The 20,456-nt window shown below is 46.7% G+C and overlaps 6 protein-coding genes across 6 annotated transcripts; 5 read left to right on the top strand and 1 right to left on the bottom strand.

Annotated features, from left to right (window-relative positions):
- Positions 1-2,093: 2,093 nt before the first annotated feature.
- FIESC28_01021 (uncharacterized protein) lies at positions 2,094-2,756 on the bottom strand (the record flags this gene model as incomplete). The annotated part of the gene is made up of 1 exon (XM_031155172.1): positions 2,094-2,756. The coding sequence occupies one exon, from the start codon at positions 2,754-2,756 to the stop codon at positions 2,094-2,096; it is 663 nt and encodes a 220-aa protein (XP_031020829.1).
- Positions 2,757-2,900: 144 nt separating this feature from the next.
- On the top strand, positions 2,901-4,674 carry FIESC28_01020 (uncharacterized protein; the record flags this gene model as incomplete). The annotated part of the gene is made up of 3 exons (XM_031155171.1): positions 2,901-2,971; positions 3,679-4,360; positions 4,417-4,674. The coding sequence occupies 3 exons, from the start codon at positions 2,901-2,903 to the stop codon at positions 4,672-4,674; spliced, it is 1,011 nt and encodes a 336-aa protein (XP_031020828.1).
- A 5,187-nt stretch (positions 4,675-9,861) lies between these two features.
- On the top strand, positions 9,862-10,464 carry FIESC28_01019 (uncharacterized protein; the record flags this gene model as incomplete). The annotated part of the gene is made up of 1 exon (XM_031155170.1): positions 9,862-10,464. The coding sequence occupies one exon, from the start codon at positions 9,862-9,864 to the stop codon at positions 10,462-10,464; it is 603 nt and encodes a 200-aa protein (XP_031020827.1).
- Positions 10,465-12,163: 1,699 nt separating this feature from the next.
- Positions 12,164-13,609, top strand: FIESC28_01018 (uncharacterized protein; the record flags this gene model as incomplete). The annotated part of the gene is made up of 5 exons (XM_031155169.1): positions 12,164-12,443; positions 12,495-12,522; positions 12,566-12,777; positions 12,841-12,971; positions 13,028-13,609. 5 exons carry the CDS (start codon positions 12,164-12,166, stop codon positions 13,607-13,609), a joined length of 1,233 nt encoding a protein of 410 aa, XP_031020826.1.
- Positions 13,610-14,679: 1,070 nt separating this feature from the next.
- FIESC28_01017 (uncharacterized protein) lies at positions 14,680-15,408 on the top strand (the record flags this gene model as incomplete). Its single annotated transcript, XM_031155168.1, has 2 exons — positions 14,680-14,955; positions 15,004-15,408. 2 exons carry the CDS (start codon positions 14,680-14,682, stop codon positions 15,406-15,408), a joined length of 681 nt encoding a protein of 226 aa, XP_031020825.1.
- A 1,677-nt stretch (positions 15,409-17,085) lies between these two features.
- FIESC28_01016 (uncharacterized protein) lies at positions 17,086-18,471 on the top strand (the record flags this gene model as incomplete). Its single annotated transcript, XM_031155167.1, has 1 exon — positions 17,086-18,471. The coding sequence occupies one exon, from the start codon at positions 17,086-17,088 to the stop codon at positions 18,469-18,471; it is 1,386 nt and encodes a 461-aa protein (XP_031020824.1).
- Between the last annotated feature and the right edge of the window lie 1,985 nt (positions 18,472-20,456).

Raw genomic sequence — 20,456 nt, 5'->3', positions numbered from 1 at the left:
CTTAAGCTATATCTTATTAATAGAGCCTAACCTACCTATAGTACCTATCTATAGTAATAGATCTAACTCTTCCTAAAGCGTTCCCTATTTACCTACCTACCGAGCCCTAACTGTAATAAGCAGTAGCTTTTACTATATTAATATCCCTCTCTAGTCTTTAATTATACTAAGTATATCTTTTACCTATTATACTATATCTCTTTTAGTAGCTACTTTAATACCCTTATAGTGTTTTTTTAAATATAGCTTAACCTCCTTAGTAATATATATATAATAGTATATAGTATAAATTATAAATAGAAACTTAGCTAATTTAATAAATAGTAATATCTTAGCTAGGTTTTTCTTAGTTTCTTATAATATAAATAAATAGTTATTTTTTTAGCTATTTACTTATCTATTCTATACCCTAATTAAACTTACTTTTTTTATTACTATAATATAAAACCTTAAACCTTACTTACCTCTTTGTAGTCTTTAATCCTAGGTTTATTATAATAACTAACAGTTCTACTAGATATAATAACTAACCTAACCTACTAAATCCTAGTCTCTGTAAACTTTAATTAATTACTTAATTTAAACTTTAAGTTAGTTACAATACTGAAGTTATGTAACTTACATAGGTCCTTTGTTGCACCCTATCTTTAGCCTTTATGCCCTTACCATCTTTTCCTTATGCATCTCCAGTCCTTAACGAAACAACCGTCTTACCGAGAGTCAAGATAACATCCCTTTTTACCACATTAGAGCTAGCTCTGTGTTAAATCTTGGGCCAGCTTGGGGTTAGCTGCTAGCTTGGGGTCGGATTGGTTTTTTAGCTTGTGGTTTTGGCGGAATGATCCGTGCCTCTGGTCTCTTGGACCTATCAGGACGCCGCAGGAGGAATTCCCCGCTCCGCACGCCATTGTGTTTCCGCTAGAACCACACGGGGACTGGAGTACTAGGGGCTTTACAGGCAGCTAGGCTCTCAGCTATCCTAGATCGCAATGACCAGCCTTGCATCCCTCGCATAGGTCCCTTTCATGTTCACCAGTAAAGTCTCCTGAGTAATGAGGCGGGTCCAGCTTTATTCCGCTCCATTTCTTGATGCGATATGCTACCCGATCCGCGTATGATTTCTCATCTAGGAAGGGTCGACTGGTGCTATTACATGCTTTGCAATGCTGGTTGTAGACTCTGGCATTGTATCGCTCGTTGTCGTACATTCGAATCGTAATAGCAATCTTCTTGCTCGACCAACCATTGGTTGCACATTTGCGGTTATTACAAACGAACTTGCCCATCACGTTTGTGTCGTATGATTTGATGCATGTGCTGTCATCGTCGACATTGTGAAATTTGAAGCGGAGGTTGTCCTTAGAGAGCAGGGGCGATACTTTTCTATGCAACTGAGGGTACATAGACCACCTCCAGGAATTGATACGCGGCATGATACAATAGTAGATGAACAGCAAGGGAAGATTAAGGGAGCATAAACAGACGTGAAGACGGGTATGTCAGCTTCAAACATAAGCGGATTAATGCCTTCACGTTGCGATTGTTGAAGCCCACGATGATGCGGGAGGCCCACCAACGCCACTCTTCCTGCCAAACACCGATAAGCAGCTAAAACCTCGATGCCTGACCAAGAACTGCTTTTCATTCCGAAATTATGAGCTTAAGCTGAAAGTGATCAACTTGTACATCCTCTGCGCTGATTTGAGCGATTCTACTAATATAGGAATGGGAGGGGAAAGCTCTTAATCGATAGATATTTTAATAAAATACTATATTACTGTATTTATGTGCTATGGTGAATATGATACCGCTCTCTCCCCCTGCATTTAGCTAGGACTAGCATCAACCCTACAAAGCCAACGATACGACTAACGTCATAGCCAACAGTACAGCCACATTCTATCAGTGTCGCATGTCCCTCGCCTTTTCCGAGTGACCCCTGCATGACGTGGTCACCATTTATCGATACGATAGCGCCAACAGGCCCAAGGTCCCCGAGGGAGTCGAGAGCACTGATCAGGGTATATCCATGGCAATGGTGTCAGGGACGACCGGGGGTATGTTAGCACCCACCATCAATTTAACCGCATACACTAAAGGAGTCCACACATTGCAAGGACGGCAACATTTGAACCTTGTTCTCCGTTCACATCACCGATGTACCCAAGCTTGCCGTCTCCCACAGAAGCGAATGTGACTGGGCTCTCTCCAGGAGCCCTAGCGTTTGTTGGAAGGAAAACAGACGACTCAATAACCGACTCTTCATCTGTTATATACCAGGCTTCATCGAGCGCAACGTTTTTGACAAATTGAGCCTTTTGACTGTATCGTGGAAGCAGCTTTGCAGCTAAACCACTCTCCACCGCCGCGTGATTTAGCACGACTGTCGTTCTGTGGTATGCGCCAACCTCCCAGCTTAGGCCGGCTTGAGCGAAGAGTGGTTTAATACTCAGTGGCTTAACAAAAGACGAAAAATTGCCCATAACCACTGCCCTTCCGCCCTTGCGGACATATCGAAGGACTGCCCTCCAAATATGGTAGTTTCGATTGTCACTGAGTGACTCATCGGTTATAAGAACAGCTGTCGGGCTTGGCTGCTCTGAAAGTAGACGTGCTGCCGAATCTGCGTCCTTGGCTTGCAAAAAATCCGCCTTTGACTGAATTTCGGTGAGGAGTGGTTTATAGAGTTGATCAAAGTATGGCTGGTGGTTGAGGGAGATGGAGAGGAGGTGTGGTTTTCTTGCTGCGGCTGTCATGGTGTGTGATTGTGGACGACACCTCGTAAATCTCGTGTATCTTAGTGCAGACGAAATTTAAATGAAAGCAGTCCGACATAGGGCTTGGAAACGAGCAAGCACGATTGGCACAGCGGACTGCGACAGCGGTTTAAGAAGTTGAAGATGTACTTTCCAAAGATCCTTCACAAAGACTTGTCGGTGGAGAGTGGAATTGGGGGACAGCGTCTTTTCAGGTATGAAGGGCTACATTTTATTGATTTGTAGAAGTGGCCCGGTTTACAAGGCGTGAGTAACTACCCTGCGGGAGGCCTACCAAAGCCTGATCCTGTCAAGTTTGATGCATGTGACTGAAGGGGCCTCAAATCCATTCCTACAATACTTGACGCCTGAATGCCTTAGGCATTAGCATCGAAAAGGCTACTTTTCTCTTTACCGATGTTTAGCCCGGGATTTCCTTTCTAATGCTCATTCCTCCACATAAACTTGAGCGGCTCCAGAGCAACCCTATCAGTCGCGGTCGGAAGTCGCCGGCCTCAGCCTCAGCCTCAGCAACGTGACTATCCGCACTCCCATGAGCAAAGATACGCCACGAGCTAAGTGTCCCGTCTTTCATCTTGACTCCATCTCCTTACCACCGCACCCCTTCCTAGATCTGCCAAAGCATAGCATAATTAAGACGACGACCTCTATGAACCAGCGAAATCGCACCGATAGCCCTTCGCCCCACTAGCCGAGACGATTTTCCCGTGTCGATCTTCCCGTGACAATTATCTATACGTTCAAGGTGGAATATGATGCTATCTCTCTAGTTGACTGTGCCGAAACACGCAGTAGCATTAAACGATGACATTTATCAGCGCCTACTTCCCCATAAGCCTAGCAGCATATTATAAATTTATTACTCTTGGAACTCGTGAAATTGAACGCGCTGGCGTGGTAGCGATCTCGTTCCTCACTTTGCCGTTGATGCCCCTCAAACCCGCCCTCAATATCGAACACTGGACCCTGTACGTGTCGCTCACCACGAATGGGACGGCCGATGCGACTTGCTGCTGCCGTTTTGCGAGGAGCAAAATGAGCTGACGGAGGCCGTGGCTACTCTAGGCCCCAACGAGGCGAGCAGGACGGTTGACTTTGCCCATCTCGCAATCAATAAGGCAATCACACAGCGGCATGTAGTCGGTATCGGCGTCGATAATCCTGGCGCGGCAAACTCTATTCCGCACCGCGGCTTGAAGAGCCCGAATCGGTTTGCCTCCCTGGCTCGAACGTTCATGGGGCATTTCCACAGCCATCAAACCATCACCCAGGAACAATCCGACAGCAGCAAGGTCGATTTACAAGGGAGCGTCATATACCTGGGCTCGTCCTTGCAGCTAAACCGGGCCGACTTCTACGACGAGCAGCGGGGCGTCGCTTTGTTCGATCTAGAGACACTCGAGGACGAACTACTTATCAACCCGCATGCTGTCGGCTATATAACAGCTGACCTGCAGCAATTTCTTAGCGGTCAGGTTGACGAGCGCGCCGTGACCGACAAGCATGTCATGCTCATCGCCAAGCTTACCCATCTCAAGTATGTCACAGCTCGTGACAAGCTTCTCTCGCTGGGCGTGCGGAGCGTGCGGAGTTGGACTCCTATGGGCCTTGCTTTGCACGCCGACCGATCTTCATCCAGTGGTCTCGGCGCGTCGGTGCCGCTGTCCAGCTCTTGGAGGAGCCCACCAGTGATGAGGCCGATCTGGCTGTAACCACGGACAGTGTTTCGGGCTCTGACACTGGCTCCAAACCCCGGTCTGAAAAGCTCGATCCCGCCGCAGAAGCTCGCGAATATGCTGAGTCGCTAGATCTGGACAAGTCTCTTCTCTTGCGACGGCATGAGTTGGTGCGGGTTGGCAAACGCATGATCCAAGTCTCCTGCGAGATTACTGACTAGGATGGCGAGAACAAGGTTAACTACCGAGATTTTCTGGATGGATCATCTCAAGTAGTTGGAACAAGAACCGCCACTGAGCTGGTAGGCCCTCTACCCACGTCTTCGTCGCCGAGCCTCGCATGCTTACATAGAATAGGGCTATACATCTAGTTGACTCGGTCTCCCCATTGATTCGTGGTATGATCTACTTTCTTCCAGCGATTGAATCCTATTCAGGACTTGCCCCACCAATATCGAAACATTATCAATTTGTTGCGAAGTCTCCTTGCGTACAATATCTAACGTTTCTTTAATAGAAGCATTGGTGTCTGAGGGTAGCCTAAGGATTTATAAGCTAGAACGATGGAAGGTAAACTAAGTAGGTGAAACGTACTGATCGTAGATATCTGAGAGGCCTTCTCTTAAGTCACTTAAGGACTGATCTAAGTCTTTCAGGAGCTGCGTAATCATTTCTTTGCAGAGAATGAATATTACCCGGTCGCGGAAGCGGAAGCCGCTTGCACACTGCCTCCCAAGAGGCTTTCTTCCCAGTGCTGCGGCATCTTGCGCCTTACTCAATAAGACCTATAGACGATAGCTGGCAGACGGGTTTTCAACCGTAGCTTGAATCACTTCATGTCGATTGCGGATATATTCGAGACTTTCCAACCGTGTGTTTAGCATTCGGTATTTTTCTGTAATGTCTTTACTAGATTCTCGGAACAAGCGAATGTAGACCCAAGTAAAACTTGATATTGCCGTGGCCAAGGTTAAAATTCCAGCAATACTGCCAGTGATTGAAAGTAGGCTATCGGAGCGGTCGCTACAGACGCAGGCAGGACAAGCGGTCTCGATTGGCAAGGTCATGCTGTCGATGTAGGCACCTAGCCTTTGAATAGAATATGAACTCGTGCAAGTTATGTATCAATAAAGAGTGAGGTCCACGCAAATTGCCACAGTGGGCTGGCTTACGGCCATGCTGCTTTAAAGGCGACATGGCAGTCCCGAAGTGCCAGCCTCATTTTGGAGTCAGCCCAATCAGTGGATGTTTAGCCAGTCGGTTTAATCCAGTCCTTAGTCGCAAAATGATGATAATAAGCAGTGTGCATTCAGTTGGATCTCCCCTGGTTTTTATTGGAAAGAACATCATACCCTCCAGTAAGCCATTAGTATTGAAGAACCATCGTTTTGCATTGACTTGCGGTCCGAACTATTGTACCGTCCTAACATCTGTGCTGTGGTATTATGTGATATCATAAGAACTGGTATAGTACGCAATGCATTATCTCATAACCTGGGTTGGCATATTGCGAGGTCCGAAAACTGAGGCCTGTTGTGTTGCAGCCGGATTGACGGTCACTTCCGTGGCCCAAAGAGTCTCGTGTTAGATGCGACATATTGAAACCTCATATTTGGATAAGCAAGCGCTTGAAGTTTAGCTGCTCAATAGCATAGCTCTCGAAACAGCACCCATGACTTGGAGGGCGCAAGAGGTGCATCCAGACGCGCCGTAAAGTGAGCCTGTATCCCTCCCTGTGCAAAGACAGGCAGGTCTTGGCTACGCGCGTGCGGGGCAATTCGACTACTACAAACAGGGGAGAAAAAAGAGCCAAGGTCCAGGGGACCAAAACAGGTCTCCTGTGGATAAATTTGTCATGTCCTTGTGACGCCATCCACTAAAGTCATGCCGTCAAATTTAGCGCAGCGCTTCCTGAGCTAACCTAGTCCATTGGCCTGTATACAGATCAGACACCAACCCAGTGAGTCGGCTTCTCTGTCCCAGTTCATGTGCTCTGTCTGGCACGTGCGCCTTTGATCTAAATGTAAGCCTAGTTCGAGGCTGCGCGAGGCAAAATTGGAACCCGAATGAGTGGCTGGCCCAAGTCGTCGAATAATCATCGTCTCGGAAACTTCGCTAATAAAGTCCGCTCGAGAAAGACGATGAATCCCAATGTAGGAAGGCTCGATGGTGTGGATTTTCCGAGAGTTTCGAGCAAACGCCTTTGGCTAATTTTCGCTGGCATAGTCTGCTCCAGGTTTTCGAATAATCCTATCTGGCGAATGATTGCCAACAGGGTCTGTTCTAAATTTTCGTATAATCCTTCTGAAGGAAATTTCACTAAAGAAGTTTATACGAGAATATCGACGAAACCCGGCTTAAGGAATTTCGCTACCAGAACTGGCACTGGCTAAGCAACAAGACGGTGCTCTGCAATAAGATATCTTAAGGCAAAATGAGCTAGGGACGCAAGTTGAAGGCGGCCATAAGCACCGGCACGACGAGATTACAAAGGTAACCAGTCAGAAAAGGCGACATACTCGCCAGGCGGCCAGGTTTCGGAGCGGCATATGCGGGAAAACCTGGTAGAATGCGACGTGTCAGCCATGCGAAACCACATCGAATCACGTCGAGCCACGACCCAGATTCATGCACCGCCCCAGGCATCACTTTGTAAATCACAAATAAGAGTCCTCCCATCTTCATTATCATGACAAAACGCTATACAAAAGGGGCCGACTTCCAAACTAGTACTTTACTGCTTTTTGCTCTTATTCGAAATGCCTTCTACGATCTATATGCAAGATTTCGAACGCCGGGTCGACCCACAGGAGTCCAAAGACATCCCCGACTTGCGAGAACGTGCAGGCCAAGGCTGTTTCCTCTGCTTAGAGAGCTGCAAACAAGGGCAGTACGCTATTCTTGTACCATGCCGAAGACCGACGAAGGCCAGCCGCATTATCGGATGTACTAGGAACTGGGACTGCACTGGCGATCCGAAACCAATATACGAGGAGACTATGCCTTGGGACAGTGCTTGCGAATCTGATGAAGAAATCTACCAGAGATTAATTGATACATGTTATCAGCATCTGGGTTGGTGGAAAAGATGGCTGCCTTACTTCGGGATTACCAAAGTGCTGGAGGTAAACGTAAGCTTCAACACATCTTGTTAGAGCTGAGATTTGACGATATTAAAAACATAGTTTCAATTTGCTGGTTTTGCCGAGCCAGATGGTCGTTACCCTATTCGCATGAACACAATCGACCTCAAGACTGTCTCAGAAGAATGTGAAAGGATAATAGCAAGGCATCCGACTGATTCGTACTTCGATCTCGACGATGCATGCTTAGACGACACTCAGCATAGTGAACAATGCACGATTGGTATGCAGGAATGGTCCCGGCCTTGTATCAGGGTCGAAGCAGAGGAAGCAGAGCAGCGTCGTAAGCGGCTTCTGTTCCTGTCTCATCTAAAGGAGTGTGCCCGAAACCCAGCAAGAGCCAATGGACTGTATACTCTAGAAGGCTTAGCGCAAGAGAGCTGCATCTACGACATCAGGTATGTACAGCGTCTTATTTCATCTTTTACCCTCTCGAAAAATCATATTCTAAATCATATTCTGACTTCCTTAGGGGTTCGAGCCAAGGTGTATTGCCTCTTCCATATCAAAAGTTCCAGGGAACAGCCTGGATGAGAGGCATACACTTCATTTTAGGGTGGCAGACCGACCGAATGCATATAGAATTGCCGTTCAGAGTCTCATGTGCTTGGTTTGGAATTTCTTCCATTTGGTTCAGCCTAGTACTCTGGGGGGGCGTGGGGGGAGACTGGGGGACTGCTTTTGCATTCGCGCAAGTTGTTGCAGCATCCGTTGCGATCATCGTTACATATGTCCGATCGTAGATGGTTTTAAAGTAGCTGCTGGCCACAGACCAAGCCTGCGAAGAGGATGAAGTAGTTTTTAATGACCTTGATTGAGGGTTACTGATACCATAAGCCTTATGCGCTACAAAGGAAGCACTCAAAGCTGCTTACTGTATTGATCACCTCGGTCACGCCTCTGCTACTACTAAAGAAAAAGCTTACTCTCTTGCTCCATAATCTATTCTTATTATCCCCTCCTACCCTGCAAGGCGTAAATAGAGCTGATCCGCTATGTTGTTAATCATAGTGGTTGAACATTGGCATGTGATATGGTAAGCGTGATTAAGCTGACTAGTGAAGTGCGCGACTCTATAGTAGGAAAGGTAACGCTCGATTAAGAGCCCAATCTTTGCAATATTACATGATATGTTACGATAATAATATTAGTTTAAACTGATTAAGACTTGGCTTGGAATACTAATTCGAGCTCTAAAAGAGAGATTACAATTTGGTTTGGCCGAAAGATGTGTTGGTGGCCTTGAATCCCAAGTCAAATTTGCCTAACGGGGGCTCGAATTTGGTTGTCAAAGTCTCGATCTGGCGATTGTGGGGCGATAAGGATGGGAATTTGTGATGGTTGGTGATGTTAATTCTTGCTTAGTCATTATCTGTTCGCCAAAATATCGGAGGATAACCAAAATGAAGTGGAGACATTCAAAGCGATTATCCAATGAGACGAGGCAGCTTGAATATCGTGGATACGCGTTGGCCCTAGCAATATGAAAAACAAACAACAAACAGAACGATTTCAATTTATTAGCAAGTATCGACCACCAACCTCGTAGCTTCATACTGCAGCTACATATCGAAGAGAAGACCATTGTGTCAGAGAGTAATGCATCAGAATCTATCCAGCGTTGTCTCAAACCCCGCCGCCAGCTATTCGCTACCACGCGGCAGCAGAAGAACATTTTCTTTTATCATCCTGGCTACCAAGACGGCCACAACCTCCTCCTGAATCTGCCAGCATTAGATGCAGGAGGAATCCACCATGAGACTGCACGAATCGCTTGTGCTATCCTCGCCGCCTGTAGATTCGATGGTTATTTCTCGATAAGTAAAAATGGGCCTAAATTTCCAGACAGGCCGGATGATATCCTTCAAAACACGAAATATTATTTCTGTATCGAAGACGGTAAGTTAGCCTTGGAATCTATGTGCTGTTTGTACGAGGTTTTGCTGATCAATATTGATAATAGAAATCAACTATTCGATTGTACCATCATTCGATAACTTCCAATGTCCCGACGAGCTTCCTGAGTCATGGTTGGATGTTGTCGCTCCAATCGAACCAGGAGTCTATAGAGATGCCCGCGAGCGCGACAACGGATGCTGTATAACAGGCTCATTTCTACTTACCGAGCTAGCCCATATCATTCCACAAGCGCAGAGCGAGTGGTGGTAGAAGAACCTTATGTATACTCACGTCGCCAACCCCGATGAGAGTTTTGATGCAAAATGCCCGGACAACACAATTCTCCTTCGATGCGACATGCATAAGATGTGGGACGACAATCGATTTGCTATCCTGCCAAAAGCTGGCGCATGGTATGCCCATGTGCTTCTCAACAGCACTACTACAGAGTTAGAGCAGGAGTATCACAATCTCCAACTGCAACCCCTGCGAGGTGTGCCACGGTATTTCTTCTTCTGTCGCTTCGCTCTTGCCATTTTGGCCAAGAGTGCGTTCCTCAGGCAGCGTACACGGCGCAAGCTGGTTATCCTCGATCGTTCAGGCTCGTCGAAAGTGCGCGAAATGTCGGTAGACGAGTATAAGGAACTTATCAATCTTGCTGCCCGCGGGACAAGCAGAGGCACCAGCCCAACAAAACGACAAAGGCGTGATCAATCAGAAAGCATTCCGCGAGACAATACAATTTCCCATGTCAACGTTTCAGTCGAGGACGAACTCGGGGACGATGCGGAAGAAGAATTTACAAGAGGACGCCCTCGGAAACGGGCCGGTTCGCCTATACTGCCTGATGATGTCGATATGGATCGGAAACTTACTCCTAGCAGTCTACAATCGAAGCGGCAACGACTTGTCGGTACTCTTGTACCGCCTCACACCCCACCTCAATCCATCAGCCCAACTAGAACCTGATGGAACTCTAAAAGTCAGAGCGCAAGATATAACGAAGATGGTGACAGCAAGGAAAGCAACAAGTGCTCACGTGACCATCGTCAGTGATCTTACAACATGTAGGTTTGGCTAGTGTTACTGCTTGCCAGCCTCCAAGATGCGACTTGGCTTTTGTCTGATATCTGGAACGGCCTCACATATTCTCATCATCACTTTAGTCGCTGCCAGTACCATATCTATTACTTCCATTTTCATCACTCGGATCATCGAGGGGTCTCTTCCGGCGCTCCGAGACCAACACATAAGTCCATCTTATCCCATTCATTTGCTTGAAGATCGTCCCAGAATGGCAGTAAAATCTATAAATAGTATAGAAATAAGACCAAAGCTTCCCTAGTAGTTAATAACAATAAGAATCCTAGAGGGGCAAGAGTGATTGGTTCAACGACTAAGGGGGCGTCGATACTTTGACCGAGGATAGGCTTGTAGCAGGCCCAAGTGACCAAGTCAAGCTCAGGCATCTCGGCACCAACAAGAATGCTTCCAACAGTCCACCCGATTGGGTCCCAAGTGCTTGTGGTGGCGATAGACCATGCGATAATGGCTGAAGAAGCACCTGTAACCGGGCCAGCACAGGCTGAAATTGCCTTCGTCGTGGCGGTCGGTGCTCTAGCTGCTTCCATGCATCTTCGAAGTTTGACATATTCCCTCAACCCTTTTAGGACCTGTTCGCTAACTTTTACACTCCAAACATCTCCAGCAATGGGCGCAGTGAGAGGAGCGGCAGTACCACCAAAGCTAACAGGAAGAGAAGATACAGGCGCCACAGTGGTAGTTTGGCACTTGTAGAGTGTTCAATGTTGAAGTTTCATAAGTCGAGGTCTCAAGAGTTTTTATTTTCACCATCTCAGTAATATGTATCAATTCAGATTGCACAGGGATGATACCCAAAGTCGCGTTTATGCTTGATGACATAAAATCTTAGTGGCTTGGAATGCTACTTCAACCCCTTCTGGAAGAGATTATAATTCAATCTGGCCGAAAAAGGCGCTGATGCTTTTGAACTCCAAATCGAATCTGCGTAGTGGATTTGTGACAAGTTGGACAAGCCACCGATGGACAGCTTTTCCTCCCTTCTGGGTGAATAGTCGGCCTCAAATGGATCCAAATGGGCGCCTAACCTGGAGACGATGCCGGCAGCACTTAAACTCTGCGATGGTGACGGGAAGACTGAGTTGCGAAAGAAGATAAAAACATAACAAACTCAAACATTAACATCATAGTCACTGACTAGCATCAAACAGCTTCAAGTTGACAGACCATGCTCCAGTTGCTGAAAATAGGATGCTGAACATTTTCAGAAGTTGGCCTCTGAGCAGAGTTGAACGAAACTTGAAGGGAAAAAGGTTCGAGAGGAAAGGTGGGGCCTTCCTTTGTGTAGACCAGATCAACGCGGAGGAATCGTAAATAGCTTAGCGTACCCATTGGCCTTGCGGACTTCCTTTTCTTGAGCGTATCGAACTTTACAACTGGGGCTAAGCTCAACTGATGCAAAATCACAAATCCATCTCACTTATCATCACAATAATCTTTTTGTTCTTCCTTCATATGTCATAGTTTTTCTTTGCCCTTTCATCGCACGACTCATTGCTTGTATCCGCAAGCCCCTCCTTCTCTTCACTCTTGACGCGTGCATACCTGACCGCATCAAAACGCCACAATGGGCAATCGCAAGAGATCGCAATCTGTCGTGGAGGAGAACCGCGCTTATTGTCCTTTTACGATTTCTTACACGACATGTCCTTCGCGCGCCGATCAGAAACGTCATAAGAACAAGAAGCAGACGTGCGAACGCCAGGATGACGATAAACGACTTCAATTTCAAATCTCTCCCTTCTCCCCAACCGGCAGCTTCAAGACCCACAACACCATGGATCTACATTACATGGTTGAACCCGGGAAACAATGGCAAGACATCACGCGCTACAACAGCTTCGTCTGTGAGTATCCGATGAAATCTCGCTTTCTTCGGTATGACTGATTTTTGACAGTCAACAACGTCAAGTACTACAGTGAAGGGTTTGTTCAGGTTGCCAACGAGTTGATAAGTGAGCACCAAAAGCCTCACCCGTGATGGCAATTTTGAGAAGAACAACGTGGAGTGGGTCGCGCGCATCCTCGAAATTCGTGCTTCCGATGAGTATCACGTTTACGCCCGCGTCTACTGGATGTACTGGCCCTATGAGCTGCCTCGCGGAACCCATGACGGTAAGAAGACTGTGCAAGGTCGCCAGTGGTACCATGGCGCTAAGGAACTGATCGCCTCCAACCACAGTATGTTCTAGCATACTGACCAATGTCATACTGTGCTGTAGCGCTTCTAACCAACTTTTCCAGTGGATATCATCAATGTTGTCAGCGTTACAGGATCTGTCACCGTCAATCAATGGATCGAGTCCGATGGCGAGGAAATTACAGACGAGCTTTGCTGGCGTCAAGCATACGACTGCCGTGCCTCGGAGCTTTCCGTATGTTGCATAGTACCTCCTCAACCTGACCCTATTAAGCGCTAATATGTATATAGTCGGTAGAACTCATATGCAAATGCCAAACTCCCGCCAATCCCAATAAGACCCTCATAGGATGCACGAGCTCGAGTTGCGGGAAATGGATGCATCAGGAATGTATGGTCCACGACATTCTCATGCAAGTATACGAACGACTAGGAACCGATAAACCTCATCGAACCAAGGGATTGATGGTGGAGAAAAAGAAGCTCGAGGAGGGAACGGATTCTCTACCGTCCGTCGATGTCGAAGAGCAGAAGACACAGTCTACAGTCAATGTCCGGGATGGGACAACTCAAGTCAATACCCAGGTCAAAAATGCTGTTCCTGAAACGCCTCGTGAGACAGAAACCCCAGCAGCTGGGCCAAAGCCCTCGAGGTCTATCACCACCGCATCGGTTGAGGGATTACCTAAGACAGGCCGCAAGAAGAAGATCACAGACTCCAAGCCATACCGAGGACTCTTTGAGGCCAAACTCAAAATCCAAGGCCGGCCCACAGCGTGGGAGATCTGCGACCTGCGTGAAAACATAACAGGTGGTAACAGGACTTGGACTGAGAAGGTTTCGTGTTTGGAATGCGGCGTTAATGTCGACTAACTACTTAAGAGACGGACTATGTGAATATAACGGGCTTGCTTATATGAGTAGGCTTATCGAAATTCGGTAGCGGAATGAGACCGAGTTTCGATGGTGCATGGATCTGATATCTTGACAGGGATGATGATGTGGTTGTTATAATCGAGAGGCTGCAATCAGGATAATTGAATTGGTGAATTCGACACATAGCGTAGAGGGGCATGGTAGTTGGCTGCCTAAACCTTCGGCTTTAGGCATCAATGCAGAGCTTCGTCCTCCTTGCTTGCTGAGCTGTGATTACAAGAACCTAGTTCTGACTTGGATTATGATATAATACTAACTAGGAATTCTGGAAGCTTTGTAATACCCATTTACATTGAGCAGAAATTCTGGTCATAAATCTGTGCATTTTGGGCCTTGTATGTCTCCACCAGATGACGGGGGAAAGCCCATCTTGCTGCATCCTGAGTAGATGCAAAAGCCAACCCTTTTCGTGCATGATATTGACCGATGGTACTCACTGATTACAGGCGCCGTCGAACTGATATGTTTGGAAAAGGTCAGATACGTATATAAAACGATTTAAACGATCATTTTCATCCTACCTACCCATGGTACTATGATGGCTCAAACGCGGCGTCAAAGATCAGGCTATGCAAAGATATATTCTAATCGACCTCCAGATAGTTGTGATCGCCACAATCGGCTGCTCAAGGAATAATCTGATAAATAGCAGTATGAAATCTGGATCTCATATTGTAGTGACGAAACTCTTGATTATGCATTAAGTGGTCCTTAATGACAACGTGAGGGCACCTGACTCGAGCTGGTGATAATGCAGATGTGAGCTTCCCACAAGTCACTTAAGGAGCCAAACACCTGACATACGAAATCCTCACCAGTGGTTCAGCTATGGCGGTACGTTGCAGGTATTGAAGAACCACTTGAATAAATTTGCCGACGACCTGGCCGACAACTTCGTTCTCCCGTGTATGGCCTACTTTGAAGCGACGTCCGGGCCTATTACTAGCACCTCAAAAGTCTCAATCAGAAAGACACCACAACCTACACCAGCATCCCACTCAGCCGTCATGAAACCCCAACGCCAGGGCCATGTATTTTCTGGGACGCCAGAGCGCCTAGTCAGCCTCAGGGGCGCCTGCATCATACGCGACCCGAATCGTTGTGTTATTTCACGCAAGTTCGACAGGGCTAAAGCTCTAGAGCGCTTCCGCCAACATGGTGGTAATAAGGCTGTTGACCAAGACGACGTTCCCTTGTCCGATCCAGGGCAAAAGTTCGACTATCTGGAGGTCGCACACAATCTTCCACACTCCCTCACCCAGCTTAAGTCTTCAAAAGAGCTGGTAAGAACTCTGAAGCCCACAACCTTGCTCGCGCTGACTCTGCGATAGAACTCTTCAAAAGTAGCGGCACTGGCGATACTTACTATGTTTGACAGTGGTGTTGTCCATTTGATCGAGGGAATCGACATTGATCGTCCGTCTAATGCTCTAACGCTGACTCTAAGTCATCATGTGTCTTTTGGGGACTTTCGTGCCTATTTCGAGCCTGTCGGAGATACACCGCATACATATCATATAGGCACATTTCTACCGCCTGATCTTGCAGAAGATGTCCCAGTTACTCGAACTCTTTTCCCGACTGAGGACAAGAGCATTGATCCACCGTCATCTCGATTCCTTGCCGTTCATCGTGCTATCGCGCATATCCTGCACCTTTCTGCCGCGGGGGACTACAGTGATGACATACTGAGCGATGTTGGGGGAATTTGGCATTCGATCAGCTGGGTCTACTGATCTGTCTCGACTACTGAGACTGAGGCTTGGCGATTGGGTAGTTGGAGGTCCACGGATAAATGTGTGTGCCTGAGGCGCTCCAATGTTCAATGATGATTTTCGATCAAATGGGGGCGTAGAGATATCTGGGTGTTGGTAATGGGTTAAACCTGAAAGTACGCTTTTCTAGAAGCACTGCAATCCACAGTTAATGCAAAACCGTGATGTGGCTCTGCTACCCCACCTTACTGTCTTTCCTCTTCGCGTGTTGTCGGCGAAGCACTCTGCTCTTTTGAGGTATAAACAATCGTAGTATCCCAAAAGATCTTCTCCGAGGGAGATCGAAGCTCGCTCCGCTATCAGCACATCGTTCGCCGTGATCGCTACCATTGTGCGAAAATGCCTGCTTGTCGTGCGAAAATCAGCTTATCAAAACTATCGAGTTGGTTGATGATGGCATTTTGAATTTCGTTCGGCAGGGTACTGGGCAACCGAGATGATTGGGACGTGAACATCTTGCCTTTGCGGTGCACGATTTGCCTGCAGTGCTGAGGTAAAGGAAGAGGCCGAATTCGACAGTTTGCGACGCTGGTATTGTGCAGACATGCTTCCTTGGGTGGTAAAAGTCAGCAAAAACGAATGACCAATGGGGTTTTGGTCAAAGGCATCGACGAATGGTTTGATGAAGACTATATCGATCTCGTTGTAGTATTCGACCAGATGCTACAGTAACCTCGTAGAATGGCTGGCCTCATTCTTCAGATTAGCCATTCCGTCATGGTGGTTCGCTAAAATAGCTTACAGTGATTGGTAATATCTCATTAATGGATCACCAACAATTACAAACAATCTGCATACCTACTAACTTGACACACGAGAAGGCGGTATGTAGAAAGAATAACGTAGGGATGAATGGCACCACATGATTCAGGTTGCAAGTTCGAGACCATCGTAGCGATCGTCAAAATGATTGGGTTCTTGTTCGTGAGATGTAAATGACAATTGTGTGTAGTATGGTTTACCCACCTGTAGCGTCGCGCTCTGGCTACACTCCTGTTCCGATCAGCACTAATGTCAAATCGACTCTGCACGCCGGCAATAATCAACCCTGCTAGGTTTAAAGTGGGTCAATAAAATCAACTCTGGCAGAGTTGATTTGGGACTGTAGTACTAGGACCTTATGACTTAAGAAAATCGCCCTTTCTTTCGCCACCAAGTTACTTAAAGGTGGAAAGCTCAATATTTCTGGCGCTGTGACTCCAGCTAAGGATTAGCCAACTTCAACTTGTTACTTGAACTCAGAAACCATTCTCACGGGCACCACCTTCGCATCAACTTCAGGCACTGTAGGGCAGGATTTTGCCTCTTTTATGGTTATCCAATCAGCAACTACGTGGCGTATGCATATGAAAACGAATGTGATATCATAGCATGAAGTGAAACTTGCACCGGCCGGTGAGGTTTGGCTTGCGGTGAGTATGCGGGAGGCCGACCGTAAGACCTTTCGTGCGGGGGTATTCTCGAGTTGGCCTCGCACTCCTGTCTTGTCGGGTTGACTTCGTTCTTTCGTATCTCTTCTTCCAGATAAACTTTACCTAGTATTCTTTTTGCGTTTCAGACATCAAGATCGTGGCTCTCTTAAAATCGGTCATTGATTACAGTAACAGCCAAGTATACTTCCAACAAATATCCTTCACAATGCCCGAATCGGTCTGCCTGTGCCGTATCCAAGATATTCCAGGCAAGGGCCTTGGCCTTGTTGCAGCTGCAAGAATCCCAAAGGGGACACGCGTCCTTTCGGAAGCACCTTTATTAGAGCTGTCCCGAAATGTCAGGTCGATGGAGCATCTTCGTCTGGACCTGGCTGACAAGCTTGCCGCTTTATCTGAGGAGCAGAGGCAAGCCTATTTGTCCTTACAAAACTCTTATACAGAAGATGGCCCAGAATTAGGTATCGCCAGAACCAATGCTCTTCCGCTCGGCTCGAATGCAACGAGAGTTGGTGTTTTTTTAGATGCATCTCGCATCAATCATTCCTGCAAACAAAACGCACAAAACACATGGAACGAAAGCCTTCAACAACTCACTATACATGCGATCCAAGAGATTGAGGTTGGTTCAGAGATCACAATTATTTATCTGTCAGAACGCGGGGATTATGAGTCTCGTCATCATGCTCTCCAAGATAAGTTCCGCTTCAATTGTATATGTGAACTCTGTTCCTTGCCAGTCGCTGAGCGTAAAGTGAGTGACAGACGTTTGATCGAAATCCAAGCACTTGATCACTCCATCGGTAATGGATCGGCAGTATTACATGCGCCGCTCAAAATGCTCCAGCGCGTACAGAGGCTGTTACACCTGCTCACGTGTGAGGGGATCGGTGATGCGACAGTCCCTCGGGCTTATTACGATGCCTTTCAGATTGCCATAACACACGGAGATCAGGCGAGAGCCAAGGTCTTCGCTGAACGAGCATTATCAGCCCGGGTACTTGTCGAAGGATATGACAGCCCAGAGGTGGAGAAGCTACAAAAGCTATCCAATGACCCATCCCAGCATGCATCTCATAGCTTGACCACAAGATTGGTATCCACGATAGACGAGATCCCAGCAGACATGAAAGACGATGATTTCGAAGCCTGGCTTTGGTCTGAAAAGAACTGCAAAGACCAGCAATTCATTCACTTTCGGGACGAGGCAGCATTTCCTGCTTTTGAAGACTTGCCCGGCGAAGACGACGTCGACCTTGATTTCTTCCAAACTGAGGATGGCTTTTCCTATCGGCCCGGGAGACATTGGGCTTTCCTGGGCGAGATAACAAATGCGGAGTTCTTGTTTCGCCTAAGACTCTTGGTCAAAGATAGAAGGGATCAACAGATCCCGGTTGCTTTCTACACTAGTCAAGCTGGGAGAGAGGTCACTCCCGAGATGCTCAAACCGGGGTACACTGTCGTTGTATTCTACGCCGAAAGTCACGCGTTTATGGACTTTTCGCAAGGCATACGACAAGAGGATCAGGAAACTCTGAAGGTGATGACCACTAGCAATTCTTCCTTTGGTTATGCTAACTATTTGGGTCTATAGATCTTTCCACTATCTCTCGAGAACCTGTTTCTCTTGAGCGACAAAGTTCAAAGATTTTCCACGGTACTTAACAAGAAGAGAACATGCCATGGATGCAATGGAAAGTTCGGCTCATTGATGAAGTGCGCCAAGTGCAACTTCTTTTGGTATTGCAGCAAGGTAAAGAGGAATATATCTCCCAAGAATCAAGCCCTGTAATGACTCGATGAACAGGACTGCCAAACACGTGGTTGGAAAGAAAACGGCCATAAGAGAGATTGCAAGTTACTCCAAGACCCCGACTTGCAAAGATTATTCCTTCTGAAGTTTGATATTTTCGAGGGGTATCTATCGTTTCCACTGAGACTAGAGAATTAGTTTGCGTTTGCTCATGCCTCTGCTTTACGGATTGATATATTTCAATATTCAGGAACGATTTTAATAGAGCACTTTTAAAACACTCTCAACAAAGCAATATATCTATACTTAGCATTTATCTATCATGCTAATATAACCCAAAAGAGTAGCTACATCTATAGTAAACAGCACTTTAAATAGAATTAAGATTATATATAAGTACTGCTTAACCTTAATGTGGCGCTTGGGTTTTCTAAAGGATAAACTAGTCCGTTCTGAATTTATATTTAGCAGGATCATAAGCGTAGTACTAATTAAAACAAAGTATTAAATCTCTTGATAGTAAATAAAACGAGATGGGGATATTTGGGTAAAAAAGTCTTAACAATAACTATATATATTCGTGAAAGTGTGAAGGGAGCGACGCGGTCCTGGACCGCTGTCGGTAAGTGTCGGTCCTACGTTGACTGGTCCTTTCTAGGTGATGAGGTGGGGAAGTGAAAGGAAAAAATGGTGGAGTGCACGTGACGTAACAGCTCAAATCGTAACAAGTCTTGGCCTACCCGCACTGCTGTAGTGTTAGGTAAGTGACGTCATGCTGGAGCACTCCTCTGATCATGACCTGGTGGAATCGCTAACAATGGAGAAAACAGCTACTTCTACGAATTGTATTCTCTTAACGATCTATCATCCTGTCTAGCGACCTTGAGATACAAGATATGTATGCTCAGCTTCACTCGAGCTAATGAAATATAGGGAACTTTCTTAGGTTCCCCGTCTTAAAAAGAAATCTAACGACAAGGTGCGTCGGTCGGACGATCGAGCCGATGCTTACATGGTGTCACGCCTTGAGCCCTTTTTGATCTCAAGGGAGCGGAAGTTCAATGAATTCAGTATGGTTGGCAGAGATAAGAATGGAAAGCGAGGCCCACTTCTGTCCTTAATGCCTGGGAAGGCTTGTAATGTCCGCAATGCACATGGACGAGCAATCAAAACTGGACGCGGCCATTTTCGGCTTTCGCAAGGACAAGGCTAGACATGCGCAATTTAGCTCCCTTTCTGAATGCGTAGCACTCCGTCCATTCTTGGCGGAATTCACACGTATTTGTATTGTCTCGAGGGTTGACCATCAGGTAAGATGACTCTGGAGGGTATATCAGCCATATTCGGACGGCCATGGTTGCCAGTTCGGCCTATTCTCATCGTGAGTTTTGTGGAGCTGGCCAGGACCTCCCATCACTTAAAAACGTATAGGAAAGTCCTTTTTGTATTCGATTCGATTTTATCTCGGGATCCACTTGTAGCGATGAGCTATTGAGTTTTAATACAATGAGCGACCACGACCTAACGCAGACCCATAGCAAAGCTGTGCAAGACATTACACAACAGTTCAAGCACTTAGAACCCTCACTGCAGACGAAGCAGATTGTTAGAAAGCGTAATTTAGGCAAACAGTGGGACATGAGAAGATGTTTTGTTGACGGATCTGGCCTGCTTCGAAAAGCGGCTGAGCTTGCGATTTTCGACGATGTCTCTCTCAACCTCTGCTTCTGGGACCCAACCTGCTCGTCTTGGGTTGGCGTGAAGCCTCAAGACTCGTGCCCGACAAGCCGCAACATTCAAGAAGTATTCCTCCATGGACCCCTTCA

This window comes from Fusarium coffeatum (genome assembly GCF_003316985.1).
Source record: "Fusarium coffeatum strain FIESC_28 chromosome Unknown BRIP53273_contig_27, whole genome shotgun sequence".
NCBI classification, from domain to species: Eukaryota; Fungi; Ascomycota; class Sordariomycetes; order Hypocreales; family Nectriaceae; genus Fusarium; species Fusarium coffeatum.
The sequence above is the reverse complement of the archived record's forward strand: the minus strand, read 5'-3'. Positions and strand labels throughout refer to the sequence as shown.